The sequence below is a fragment of the Euleptes europaea genome, chromosome 11 (assembly GCF_029931775.1).
Source record: "Euleptes europaea isolate rEulEur1 chromosome 11, rEulEur1.hap1, whole genome shotgun sequence".
Taxonomy (NCBI): Eukaryota; Metazoa; Chordata; class Lepidosauria; order Squamata; family Sphaerodactylidae; genus Euleptes; species Euleptes europaea.
Window position 1 is genome coordinate 40,009,195 of NC_079322.1, and position 12,587 is coordinate 40,021,781.

The window sequence follows — 12,587 nt, forward strand, 5'->3', positions numbered from 1 at the left end:
TATATGGACTTCAAGCTGCTTGAATCAGTTGCAAGGCTGCGGGGGAAAAATGTGTAATGGTGTTTTATATTTTAGTGCCCTAACAGATAATCATGCCTCAACACTGCAGCAATAAATTGCAGTTAATCTGCCTTGCCAACAAGTGTTTAAGTATTGTGTGCCCTTTTTTTGGCCTCATGCAAGTGACTTACACTCAGCCATTTATGGGTATAGCTATTACATTGTACTGAAAGTATACATTTCTCTCTATTTCAGCATATAGTTCCTGGGTAAAGCAAGTGCCCTTACACTATAAAAAAATAAATCCATGGAACTGGTTTAATGTATCCTTTGTGCACATGTCCCGTTCTGCTACAGTTGCAAATAACAGACATGGTATATCAGAAACCATTGTGCAAAAAAATGCAGGAGATAGAAATAATTCTTCATTTATTGTTTTGAGTTTTATTTATTTCATTTTATACCCTGGCTTTCTCTCCAGTGGGGACCCAAGTAGTACACTGTTCTCCACTCCTTCATTTCAAACTCGCAATAACCCTCTGAGGTAGCAGAAAAGAGCAAGAGTCCAGTAGCACCCTAAAGACTAACAAAATTTCTGGCAGGGTATGAGATTTCGTGAGCCGCAGCTCACTTCTTCAGGTATCTGAAGACATGAGCTGAGCCTCACATGACAGCCGGCTCTCCAGGGTCTCAGGCTGAGGTCTTTCATATCACCTACCTGCCTAGTCCCTTTAACTGGAGATGCCGGGGATTGAACCTGGGACCTTCTGCATGCCAAGCAGATGCTCTACCACTGAAATCACGAAAGCTCATACCTTGCCAGAAATTCTGTTAGTCTTTAAGGTGCTACTGGACTCTTGCTCTTTTCTATTGCTAGTGACAGACTAACACGGCTACCCATTGTGATCTCCCTCTGAGGTAGGTTAAACTGAAATCGTGGGACTGGTCCAAGGGCAGAGTGGGGATTTGAGTGGGGATTTGAACCTGGGTCTCTCATATCCTAGTTGGATATACTAATCGCAACATTTATAAACTCGACTTTCTCCCAAATAACTGGGACCCAAGGTGACATCAATAAAAACAATACAACATATAAGCCTTTAAAAGAAAATTAAAGATTAGATTAAAACAACCATCGGGAAAAAACAGAACCATAGATTATTTTGAAAAATTGGATAACAAAAAACCAAGACAACGCAAGATGGCGGCTAGAGTGTTGGACTAGGAACAGATCCTCATTCTGCTGTGGAAGCTTGCTGGTAACCTTGTGCTAGTCACACAGACTCTGCCTAACTTAGCTCACATTGTTTTGTGGATAAAATGGGGGAGGGGAAAAGGTTGTAAGTCCCTTTGCATCCCCATTGTGGATGAAAAATACATGAAATACATACATACATACATAGCTGAGGTTTGTAATTTAAATCAAAATTCAGATGCCCAAATCCGACATGTACAGATGCAAGTATTGTACATGCACATCAAACGGTTTGCAAATTTGCACCTACATTCTGACGGTGACCTGGGTTCAAATTGCACATTTCATATCCCTACCTTATTATGGTCCCATGTAATGGGCTACACCCATCTTCAGTTGCCACTGGGTATGTGCATCCTTATCTATGAATCTGGTATGCTAGAAGAAATGGTTCAGGAGGACTTTACATTTTTAAAATAAAAACCACAGATGTGTGCCTTACGCCCACCCTTGACTCAGATATTTACTGTTAAAAGATCTTTGCAACTGTCAGAACAAGGTCTGTACTTCAACATTCCCATGGGAAAAGGGCTGGATAGTTATTAAACATCTGGTAGTCTCTCTCTGTCTAAGCAGAGTCAGCACAGAACAATTACTATGGGCCTGGGATCCATGCTTTCTTGCTGAAGAAGAACTGAAGGTCTCCAGCTGCATTCCATTCTTAAATGAAAGCAAATGATTCCATCACAAAATACCTTATCTGCAATGTTATTCAACCAACATGAATTACAGATGGCATATAGATTACTTCCACAAGTGAGCCACAAACGGGAGCGGGGGGAGAATGTCACTGTATATTATCTAGCAGCAAAGTGCTCAAATTAGGCAAATTTATATCAGTCTAATTGGCTTTGGTGCTGAGCGTCATTACACTTAACAGCAAAGAAAATAACCACCCTTTGCACAAACCTTTAAACATTCAATTTTGAATGTGGGATACCTTCTACATACTAGCTCACCAGCCATGTTTTCCCCCTTAGAATCTCCATGGACTCCAGACCCCAGGATGTCAAGAAAGGCCCACAGTTTATATGCAAGCCATAAACAACATAGGTCAATGAATATATCCAATGGCGATAGCTATTTGTTAAATGCATCAATATCTTGTTGTGTGGCCCAGCGATCTTTAATAAGTGGAAATAAAATTGGGAGTGAGCCCACTACTGGCCAGTGCAATAAAATGGGAGCTCGGGTGGGTGGGGGAGATACGGATACAGAGGTCTGCGTGTGTGAGAGAGAAAGAACTGAGCAGCTGGTGTATACAAGTAGTTATGAATGTGTCCTGGCAAATCTCAACACTTTCCACTCTTACCTCAGCCATGGATTCACCAAGTAGCCACCCATGCATATGGGCCCATCACAGGACTGATGTAAAGATAGCTGAAATAATGTATAGGAAATGGTATGAACCTGAAATACACAACACGTAGTTAATTGTAGAACTCCCTGCCCCAGGATGTGGTGATGGCTGCCATCTTGGAAGGCTTTAAGAGGGGAGTGGAGATGTCCATGGAAGATAGGGCTATCCATGGCTACTAGACAAAATGGATAGTAGTCATGATGCATACCTATTCTCTCTAGTATCAGAGGAGCATGTCTATTATATTAGGTGCTGTGGAACACAGGCAGGATGCTGCTGCAGTCATCTTGTTTGTGGGCTTCTAAGAGGCACCTAGTTGGCCACTGTGTGAACAGACTGCTGGACTTGACGGGCATTGGTATGTTCCAGCATGGCTTTTCTTATGTTCTTAAAGTATATATATGGAACAGTGTGGTGCCACTTATTGGAAGAGCTGTAACAAATCTTTGGGGAATCACCACACACATGGGAATACTACACTCAGCCTATGTTGTTTTCTGTAAGTACAGGAAAGCAATGGTTGTCAAAATCAACTCCAAATGGTGAAGGGTTCAGATACAAATGCTCTTATCATGTGCAGTTGGCTTTATTAATTCTCTTTGGACTTGTAATATTTTCTGCTCGGGCGGCCCTTAAAATTTTGGAGCCACAATTTGCACAAGAAATAGGTCTTATTGCAGGACTCCAGCATGCCTAACTGTCCTGGCCTGTGGCCTGAGAGGAGCCAAGGGAAGCCTGCTGACTATCACCCAGAACGTTCATCATAACTGCATAAGCCAGAAATTGAACGGAACATTGTGGACTGCCATGGCCATTCAGTTCCTCCTTCCCTATCGGAACCAGGGTTAGACAGGCTGTGTCTCTGCTTGGCATGAAGAAGGTCCCAGTTTAGATCCCTCCTATCTCCAGTTAAAGGGATCTTGTGGTAGGTGATGTACAAGACCTGAGAGCTTGGAAAGCTGCTGGTCAGAGCAGACAACACTAACCTTGACAATCAGAGGCCTGACTCAGTAGAACGTAGCGCATCATGTCCAGCCATGCGAGGGGAGTTCCAATTGCTCACCTGCACCAGCAGCCGTCTCCTAATTGCTCATTTATCCTGTGATCTTCCCAACTCCAATCTGAATCAGAACCTTAAGCCAGATGTTTATATGTTCGATCATCTTCAGTAATGTAATATTTGTGAGAATGTTCATTTTGCATTGTCTTTTCCAGATTCAAGATGTGATGGGAGTTTTCCTCTCCATCTCCTCTTGTGTATAGGAATTGGCCAGGATATCTAGCAACCTTACTGAGATATGTTAAAAAAATTAAATCCTACTCCAGATCATTTTCTAGCACATGACATCATCTCGCCTTCCACAATCATGCATTACCATAATTGCTTTATCCAATTTGCACACAGTATTAGCAAGACTCTATGGGGTATTGAGAGTAAGCAGGCAGATAGGATGACCCTTTAAGTGACTGAAGGGACATCTGGAAAACATTCATGCACCCCCTATCTCAACTACCTTTACTTGTAACTCTCCTTGCTTACTTCTAAGTAAGTATGCTTAAGATCAGAACCTTATTGTGTATTGTAGCAGAAGCCTACAATTTATTCATGAGGAACGCACAGAGTGGGCCAGATACCTCTGTTTTTAGCAGACAGTTTTCAGAGTGTGGGAGGTGAGCTTTGAAAAACCTGATCCCCCAGCTGCGAGAGGCATGATTTGGCCATAGTTAAGCATGCTCTGATTATATCCAGGTTGGATCATGGAGAAATCTATGAAGACTGTCCAGAAGCTTCCGCTGATTCAAAATGCAACAGCTAGGCTGCGAGCAAGTCCAAGTTATAGAGACCATGCCTTGCCAATTCTAACAAATTATCAATGGTTTCTAGTTTGATTCCAGGCACAATTGAAATTGCTGGTTATTACTTATAAAAGTGTACACGGTCTGGTCCAGGAGTAATTCAACATTACTATATCCTATACATGCCCCTGCTGATGAAGAGACCCTGTTCTGGGCCCCACCAGAGCTAAGAGGTGAGCACCAGAGACTGGGCCTTTTCAGTAGTGGCACCCAGGTTGAGGAATTTCCTGGTGCCAAATTTACAGTTTTTTAGGGGGGCAGGCCAGGTTTTTATTATCCCTTCCATTTTAGATGGTCCCCCTGACTCATACCACACAGGGTTGCTGTTAGGATAAAATGGAGGAGAAAAGAATGATGTAAGCCACTTTGGGTCCCCATGGGGGAGAAAGGTGGGGTATAAATGAATTAATTCAATAAATAACCCTAATCATTCTGGATGTTATGGTACTTTTGCTTTTAAAAGGGCTTCTTCTGTGGTATTGAGTGGGGATGGGGTTAGATTTTTAGCCTAGTTTTTTATCCAGTGCTATTTTAAGGTTTTTAATTTCTAAATTTATTTTTATTCTTTCGCTGCCTTATTATGGCCCCACCTTTTCTGTTATTTATGCTGTTGTGAGCTATCTCCATGTAGAGAGGCAGATGTATGCTGCTTTGGGTCCTCATGGAGGGGGGAAAGGCGTGTAATAAATGAAGTAAATAAAACAAACATATTTCTCATCTGAATATGACAGCTCTAAGCAAGCACCATAGTACTAAACAATGGGGAAGAAGGGCTACACACATATCAGTTATGGGCCTTCCAGAATCCAGAGTAGATCTGGGAGAATTTAATTACACTTAATGGACTAGGTCATGCTATTTCTCTTGGAGATGCGGGCATCATTAATTTTACGATGCAGTCTCCAGAGTCCCAATGGAGGCCCAATGCGGTATAGCAGTTAGTGCTAGACTGAGTTCTGTGTTCAAATCCCCACTGTCTCATGAGGCTTATTCAGCCTAATCTTCTTTACAGGATTGTTGTGAGGGTGAAATGGAGAAGGGAGAATCGTTTTTGCTATCTCGAGTGCCTTGGAGGCAGAGTAGGGTACAAATGTATGACTACTAGAGAACTAGATGTCAGTTCACTTCATAATTTGAAATTGGTTTAAAAAAAAAAAAACTGCAGCCAAGGCCCTCAGTTTGCAAGACCTGAGCAAGGACGTTTCTGAGGATGTTCAAGGGAGTAGACTTTCCAATTTCCGGGGGGGGGGGGGCTGGGGCTTCATAAACACATAAATACATACTAGCAAACAGGTACAAAGCCCCAAAGAATCATGGAAATTGTAATATGATGCAACAGGAAAATAGGACAGTACTGTGCTTCAGCTGCCATTGCAACTGAGCCCCTCATGCGGCACTGGTTGCGAGCCCCCCCCCCCCCCGGCCAAGTTGGGGGGGGGGTCGAGCCCCTCAGCCTCCTCATAGTTTACACCTATGAGGACGTTGATTCATAGGGTCACCATGAGTGGGGAGCGACTCCACGGCACTTAACCCTCTCATACCCAATATAGCACAAGAGATGGACGGACTCAATAAAGGAAGCCGCAGCCTTCAGTTTGCAAGACCTGAGCAAGGCTGTCCAAGAGAGGACATTTTGGAGGACTTTCATTCATAGGGTCGCCATGAGTCGGAGGCGACTTGTTGCAGTCAAACAGGGGTTGGCGGGGGAGAGGGAGACCCAAGATCGTTATCAAGAAAACAGTTTATTTGCAGCTGCTGCCTCAGAGGCCCTAAGGGGCAGAAATCTCTGAGTCCAGATTATACCGGGGAAGAGAGATTTATCCAAATTCAAGTTATGACGATACATCAACACGTTATGCCTCTCTGATTGTATTACAGGCAGAAAGGCGACTCAGGACAGTTGCAGTTTCATCCCGTTTCTCCTATCGTCGTTGCTCGTTCCCTCTGACCCTCCATGACTCTTAGCCCAGTGACCCAGCGCACAGACAGCAGGCTTGTAGCGAGGCAGAAATTCCTTCCCTGGCAGTCTGGAAGCCAGCTATCCCCGGGAGATCTCTGGGGTACTGTCACAGACTTGACGGCACTTAACACCCCCCCCCCCGCCCTAATATCCTGCAAGAGTCATTCTTTTGAATACGAGACTCCCATGCTGAGTTCCTGCTTGCAGCAGCCCTTTCCATCGGTGGTCAGCCGTGACCATGACCTTCTGGCCGGCTTCTCTTGGGCGAAGGGGGGGGGCGACTGAAACCTCGGAGGCCTTGATCTGCAGCCCACGTGGCTCTCTGTCTCCTCCCTCCCTCCCTCCCTCCCCCTTCCCAGACGGCGAAGCTCCTAACCGCGAGTCTCCCGCTCCGCGCCCCTGCCGCTTGGCTACCCCGCGCCGGGCCAAAACAACCCAGTCCCAGTCGCACCCCCCGCCCCGTCTCCGTCCCACCCACCCGCCGGCTCCGTCCTCTCTCCTCCCTCCCCTTCCCGTCCGTCCCCCCGATCTCCCAGCGCGTCGCCAGGCGGGGGCGAAGGGTGGGAAGCGCGCGCTTCCGCTCCGCTCGCCTGTCCAGCCCAGAGAGCAGCCCGGCCGCAGCCAGCGAGCGGGAGGGTGGCGGGGCCGGCCGGCCGGCGCTTCCCCCTGCCTCCGGAGCCGAGCCGAGCCGGGCGATGCAGCCAGCCCCGGGCTGGGGCTCCGACCCCCGCCCGCCCGCCGCCGACCCTCGCGGGGGGTAGAAGGGCGAGGCGCGTGCAGCGGCCTCCCTCCAGGCTCGCGCGCCTGGCAGCCGTCGAGGCCGCTCTGCAGCCGCCGCCGCGCCGGGTCGCGAGGGGGATGCCGGAGAGGCGGGGCAGCAGCCCGCCGCTCGCCCGGGCGGCATGGAGCGCGCGCTCGGCCTGATGCGGCGGCTGCTGCTGCTGCTGCTGCTGCTGCTGCTGCTGGGCGGCTCGCTGGCCCTGCTGCGGCCGGCGGCGGAGCCCCTGTGCCCGGAGCCATGCGACTGCCAGCAGCGGCAGCACCTCCTGTGCACCAACCGCGGGCTGCGGGCCGTGCCCAAGGCGCCGGAGCCGCGGGGCATCCTCACCTACAGCCTGGGCGGGAACTTCATCGCCAACATCTCCGCCTTCGACTTCCACCGCCTGGGGGCGCTGCAGCGCCTGGACCTGCAGTACAACCGCATCCGCGCGCTCCCCCCGCGGGCCTTCGCGCGCCTGGCGCGCCTGGAGGAGCTCTACCTGGGCAACAACCTGCTGGCCGCCCTGGCGCCGGGCACCCTCCGCCCCCTGGCCAAGCTGCGCATCCTCTACGTCAACGCCAATGAGATCAGCGACCTGGGCGCGGCCTCCTTCGCCGGCCTGGGCAGCCTGGTCAAGCTGCGGCTGGACGGCAACGCCTTGGCCTCGCTGGGCGACGCCACCTTCGCGGGCCTGGCCAACCTGGTCTACTTGCACCTGGAGGCCAACCGCATCCGCTGGCTGAGCCGCAGCGCTTTCTCCGGCCTGGGCAAACTGCGCTTCCTGGACTTGTCGGGCAACCGGCAGAACTTGCTGCGCCACCCGGACGCCTTTCGGCCCGTGCGCTCGCTCACCACCCTCCTTCTCTCCGGCAACGACCTGCAGCACTTGGCCAAGGGGCTCTTCCAGCACTTGCCCAATTTGGCCAAGTTGTCGCTGAGCGGGAACCGCCTGGTGTGGTTGGCGCCAGAGGCCTTCGTGGGGCTGGGGGCCCTCAAGGAGTTGCGCTTGGAAGGCAACCTGCTGAGCCAGCTCCCTGCCGCTTTGCTGCACCCGCTGCGTAGCCTGGAAGTGCTCGACCTGAGCCACAACTCGCTTGTTAGCCTTCACCCCGACGCCTTTGCCCACCTGCACAAGCTGCGGGAGCTCAGCTTGCAGGAAAACGCTCTGACCACCGTGCCCGGGGACCTCTTTGCCTCCAGCCCAGCTCTCTACCGACTGGAACTGAATGGGAATTCCTGGAGCTGCGACTGCCGCCTGCGAGGCTTGAAGCGCTGGCTGGGCTCCTGGCACACCCAGGGACGCCTCCTGACCGTCTTCGTGCAGTGCCGCAAGCCGCTTGCCCTGGCTGGGAAATATCTCGATTATCTGGAGGATTCCCAGCTCCTCCCTCCTCCCAATGGCTCTTGTTCTGAAGCGGCTGCCTCTCCTTCCCCACTCCCTCGAGGCAACATCAGCTACAGCCCCGGCCTAGTGCAGGAGAGGCTGAGCTCTTTGCCCTCCGCCTCAACCATGCAGCTGGTCGGCTCCCAGAAGATGTTGGTCCCCCTGCCAGAAAGAGGCGGCGGGGCGACTAACGCTAGCCCTACCATCTCAACGTCCAGCTTGCTGCTCAGCACCAGGCCCCCTCCGCAGCCTGGTGGTGCTTGGCCCAGGCGGGCAGGGAAACCCCACTCGGTCTCTTCAGTGTCTGCCGTCCCTCCCCTGGTCACTGACCCGTGTGATTTTAACAAGCTGTTTCTGTACAACCTGTCAGTGGAGGCAGTGAGCGCCAGCGCAGTCTCCGTACACTGGGGGGTCCGCCCGCACCGTAGCCCCCGGCTGCTGGGGCCTGTGCGCTTCAGAATCCTTTTCGACCGCTTCGGGGCTGCCGTCAAGTTCCAGCGTTTTGTTTATCTCCCTGAGTGGAGCGAGCCGATGGCCACGCTCCAGGAGCTGCGCCCTGACACCCCTTACTTGGTCTGCGTGGAGGGCGTCATCGGGGGCCGTGTCTGCCCAGTGGCGCCGCGGGACCATTGCGCGGGCCTGGTCACCTTGCCTGAAGAGGATGCGGGGGCGGCGGCGGCTGTGGCAGGCGGGGCCCGAGGCCCAGACCAGCAGCTTCTCACCCTGGTACTGCTGGCAGTGAATGCGCTGCTGCTCTTTCTGGCCCTGGCGGCCTGGGCCTCCCGCCTGGTGCGGAAGAAGGTGCTGGGGTGCCGTCGGAGGAAGGCAGCGTCGCCGGTACACGTCAGGCAGATGTACTCCACCCGTCGGCCTTTACGCTCCATGGGCACTGGAGTCTCCATGGACTTCTCTGGCTTCCAGTCCCACCGTCCTCCCCGCAGCACTGTCTGTGCCTTAAATGAGGCTGACCTCATTGAATTCCCATGCGAGCGCTTCCTGGACAGTGCTGTTGGCGGAGGTAGCAGCAGTGCCCGGCGGGGAGAGGATCACCTGTTGCAGCGCTTTGCGGACTAAGAGGGATGGCCTTAAGAAAGCTACAGCTCGCAGGAGTCTGTTGTGGAGGAATCTGCTGCATGTTGAAACCGTGGTTTAGGAAGGTCTTGTGGGAACTGTAGCCCATACTTGGCTAAGGGGCCACCTCTGGACAAAAATGGTGGTTTCGTCTGACAAATGGGGGATGGCCCTAGAATAGAATATGCTCTGAAACAGCGATTAAGGAAGTTTTCTGTTACTTAAGTGGTTGCTACTTAGGGACCAAACTTCACTACCATGGGGTTCCACCACTATTCTTTCCTGAAGTTAGATGGGCACTGATTCTTGTTCATTGGCAAACAGCAGTATTTTAAGAAGTCATTGTGTGGGTTCGTTTTTTTTAGTTGTCCCATGATTATTTTTCCACACTGGGAAAAAATATTTCTTTCATTATATTCTCTGCCCCTAGGTTTAACTCTGTTGCTAATCATAATTTTTCTTGAACAGGAAATGAACCAAGATAGACACCAAAAGGGCAAAAAAAAAAGTGATGCTAAACTGGTTTCTGTGCCTTTAATGTTGCTTTTACCCGTGATCTTGTACCATTTTAAGTGCTGTTCTCATTAATGAATACAAGGTCACGTGGAGGGCTCCACTTTCACAGGACTATGATCTGGTTAGATTTTAATTCCCTTGTGAACTTAACAGCAGAACAGTTTTCCGTACTGGCGTTGCATACTGGCAAAATCAGTAACGTTTGCCACCCAATCATATGAAGCCCACACATTCTGCTGCTGCCATCAGTAAGGACATACTGACATTGTTGTGCATACATGGAATACATTTGGAACAAGGCACAAGCTAAAGGTTGAGAAAGGGCTGTGGAAGAGCATAAATTTTGCATGCAGAAGGTCCCAGGTTCCAATCCTTGGCAGCTCCAGTTAACGAATCTCAGGGTGCTGGGAAAGCCCTTTCTCTGCCAGTCCCTATTGAGTAGCTGCCAGTCAGAACAGACCGTTCTGAACTAGGTAGACCAGTGGCTGACTCAGCACAGGGCAATTTTGTACATTAATTGTAGTATTACTTCTGTATCTCCACTCCAGCAACGGCTTTTTCAGTGGTGCCCTCAAGAGGTACTGCCATATCTAAAGTGGACCTAAGAGGCAATAGAATTGACCCCCTAGTGCCTGATTCACAGCTAAATTATGGTATCTGGAATCAGTGAAATTCCAGATACTGCCTTTCATAGATTTGATTTTGTTAAAAAGAGCCAGGTTTGCCTCAATGTTGCCAGATAATGTGAACCCAACTTATTACTATAACACAGTAGTAGGATTATTCTTGAATTGATAACATTAACCACTGATGTTTAAAATTCAAAAACTATTCTGACTCCTAGGCTTTGAATAAAGCATTTTTCCCAAGGGTTTCCTTGAAAATGAATGTTATGTTCACAGTTGTTGTTTTTTAAAAGAGAAAGAATGGTGCATTTTTACTGACCGGATATTGTTTTTTAAACTCCAATGAATGTGAGATTTTTTAATGTGTATTTCTATAAATATGCAGAAGGTTAATGCAACCAGATTTTAGTTTGTAAGGCTAAATTGCTGACACCATTAGGAAAAACTAACCAAAGTTTGTTACAATGTGTTTAGAATGAATTATTTTTACAATGATCTTGAATAAATCCATTTTGGTACTTGTACAACTTACCTTTAAAAAAATGTTTATGGTATATACTGGTAAGTTAATAAGTAAGTTCACAGTGAAGAATGGAGTGTGTTCGGTAGATAACATGGATATATCAATTCTGAAAATAACAATCAGAATATAGTTCAAACATCTGAAACATTTTTAGATACCCCCAATTAGACAACCCCTCTTGGAATGTACTTTATTTGGTCTGGAAGTTATTTTTAATATGAAGAAATTCCGCCAATCTATTGTGTGATACATTGTTCTAAAATATTTTGACTCACATTAGAAGACTTATATGTGCTTACATTTAATTTGATTCACATTAGAAGCTTTATCCCTGACCTGGATGGCCCAGGCTAGCCTGATCTCGTCAGATCTCAGAAGCTAAGCAGGGTCAGCCCTGGTTAGTATTTGGATGGGAGACCACCAAGGAATACCAGGGTTGCTGTGCAGAGGAAGGCACTGCCCAACCACCTCTGTTAGTCTCTTGCCATGAAAACCCAAAAAGGGGTCACCATAAGTCGGCTGCGACTTGACGGCACTTTAAACACGCACACAGAGAAGCTTTATATGTGCTTTCATGGGAAATCATGAGTGACCTTGGGCCAGTCACAGTTCTCTCAGAACTCTCAGCCCACACAGAGGCAGGCAATGGCGAACCACCTCCGAAGGTCTCTTGCCTTGAAAACCCTACGGGGTTGCCATAAATCAGCTGTGACATAATGGCACTTTCCATAACAAATTTTATATTTTGACATTAGTTTTTTTAAAAAATTTCAGCTTGTTGAGCTGTGATGTCATCACAGTCAGGTAATTCATTGGGTCATAATGCACTGAGAAGTTTTCTAGAGGGAATTCTTCAGAAATACATGGGGAATATGTCCTGTGGGGTCCTGAAGATCTGTTTCCTTCAGTGACTCTTGCACAGGGGAACTTCCTGCCGGATTATGCCTCTGGAGAACACTTCTCCAAAAGAATGAAATTGATGTAGCCTTTGGTTTGCAAGAATATGACATTTTCTTGGTACCTCTTCCCCCCTTAGTGCTGTTTTAGATCTTACACAAATATTCCTTTTATATTTGGTTCAGCCCAGAAAAGTTTTGATTAGATTTCTGTACACACTCCATGATTCTTGAACCTATGATACTTGGATTTGTATCAGACTCCATATTCTTGACGTGTTCCACACCATACCTGGAAATCAATGCTGGTCTGTTTCCTGGTGCCCAATAAGAGCCTAGTAAACAGGGAAAAGAATTAATGGATACCACTGATGCTCAG

The 12,587-nt window shown here is 48.8% G+C and overlaps 1 protein-coding gene across 1 annotated transcript; it reads left to right on the forward strand.

Annotated features, from left to right (window-relative positions):
* Window positions 1-7,355: 7,355 nt before the first annotated feature.
* Window positions 7,356-9,650, forward strand: TRIL (TLR4 interactor with leucine rich repeats). Its single transcript, XM_056857445.1, has one exon. The coding sequence runs from the start codon at window positions 7,356-7,358 to the stop codon at window positions 9,648-9,650; it is 2,295 nt and encodes a 764-aa protein (XP_056713423.1).
* Window positions 9,651-12,587: the final 2,937 nt, after the last annotated feature.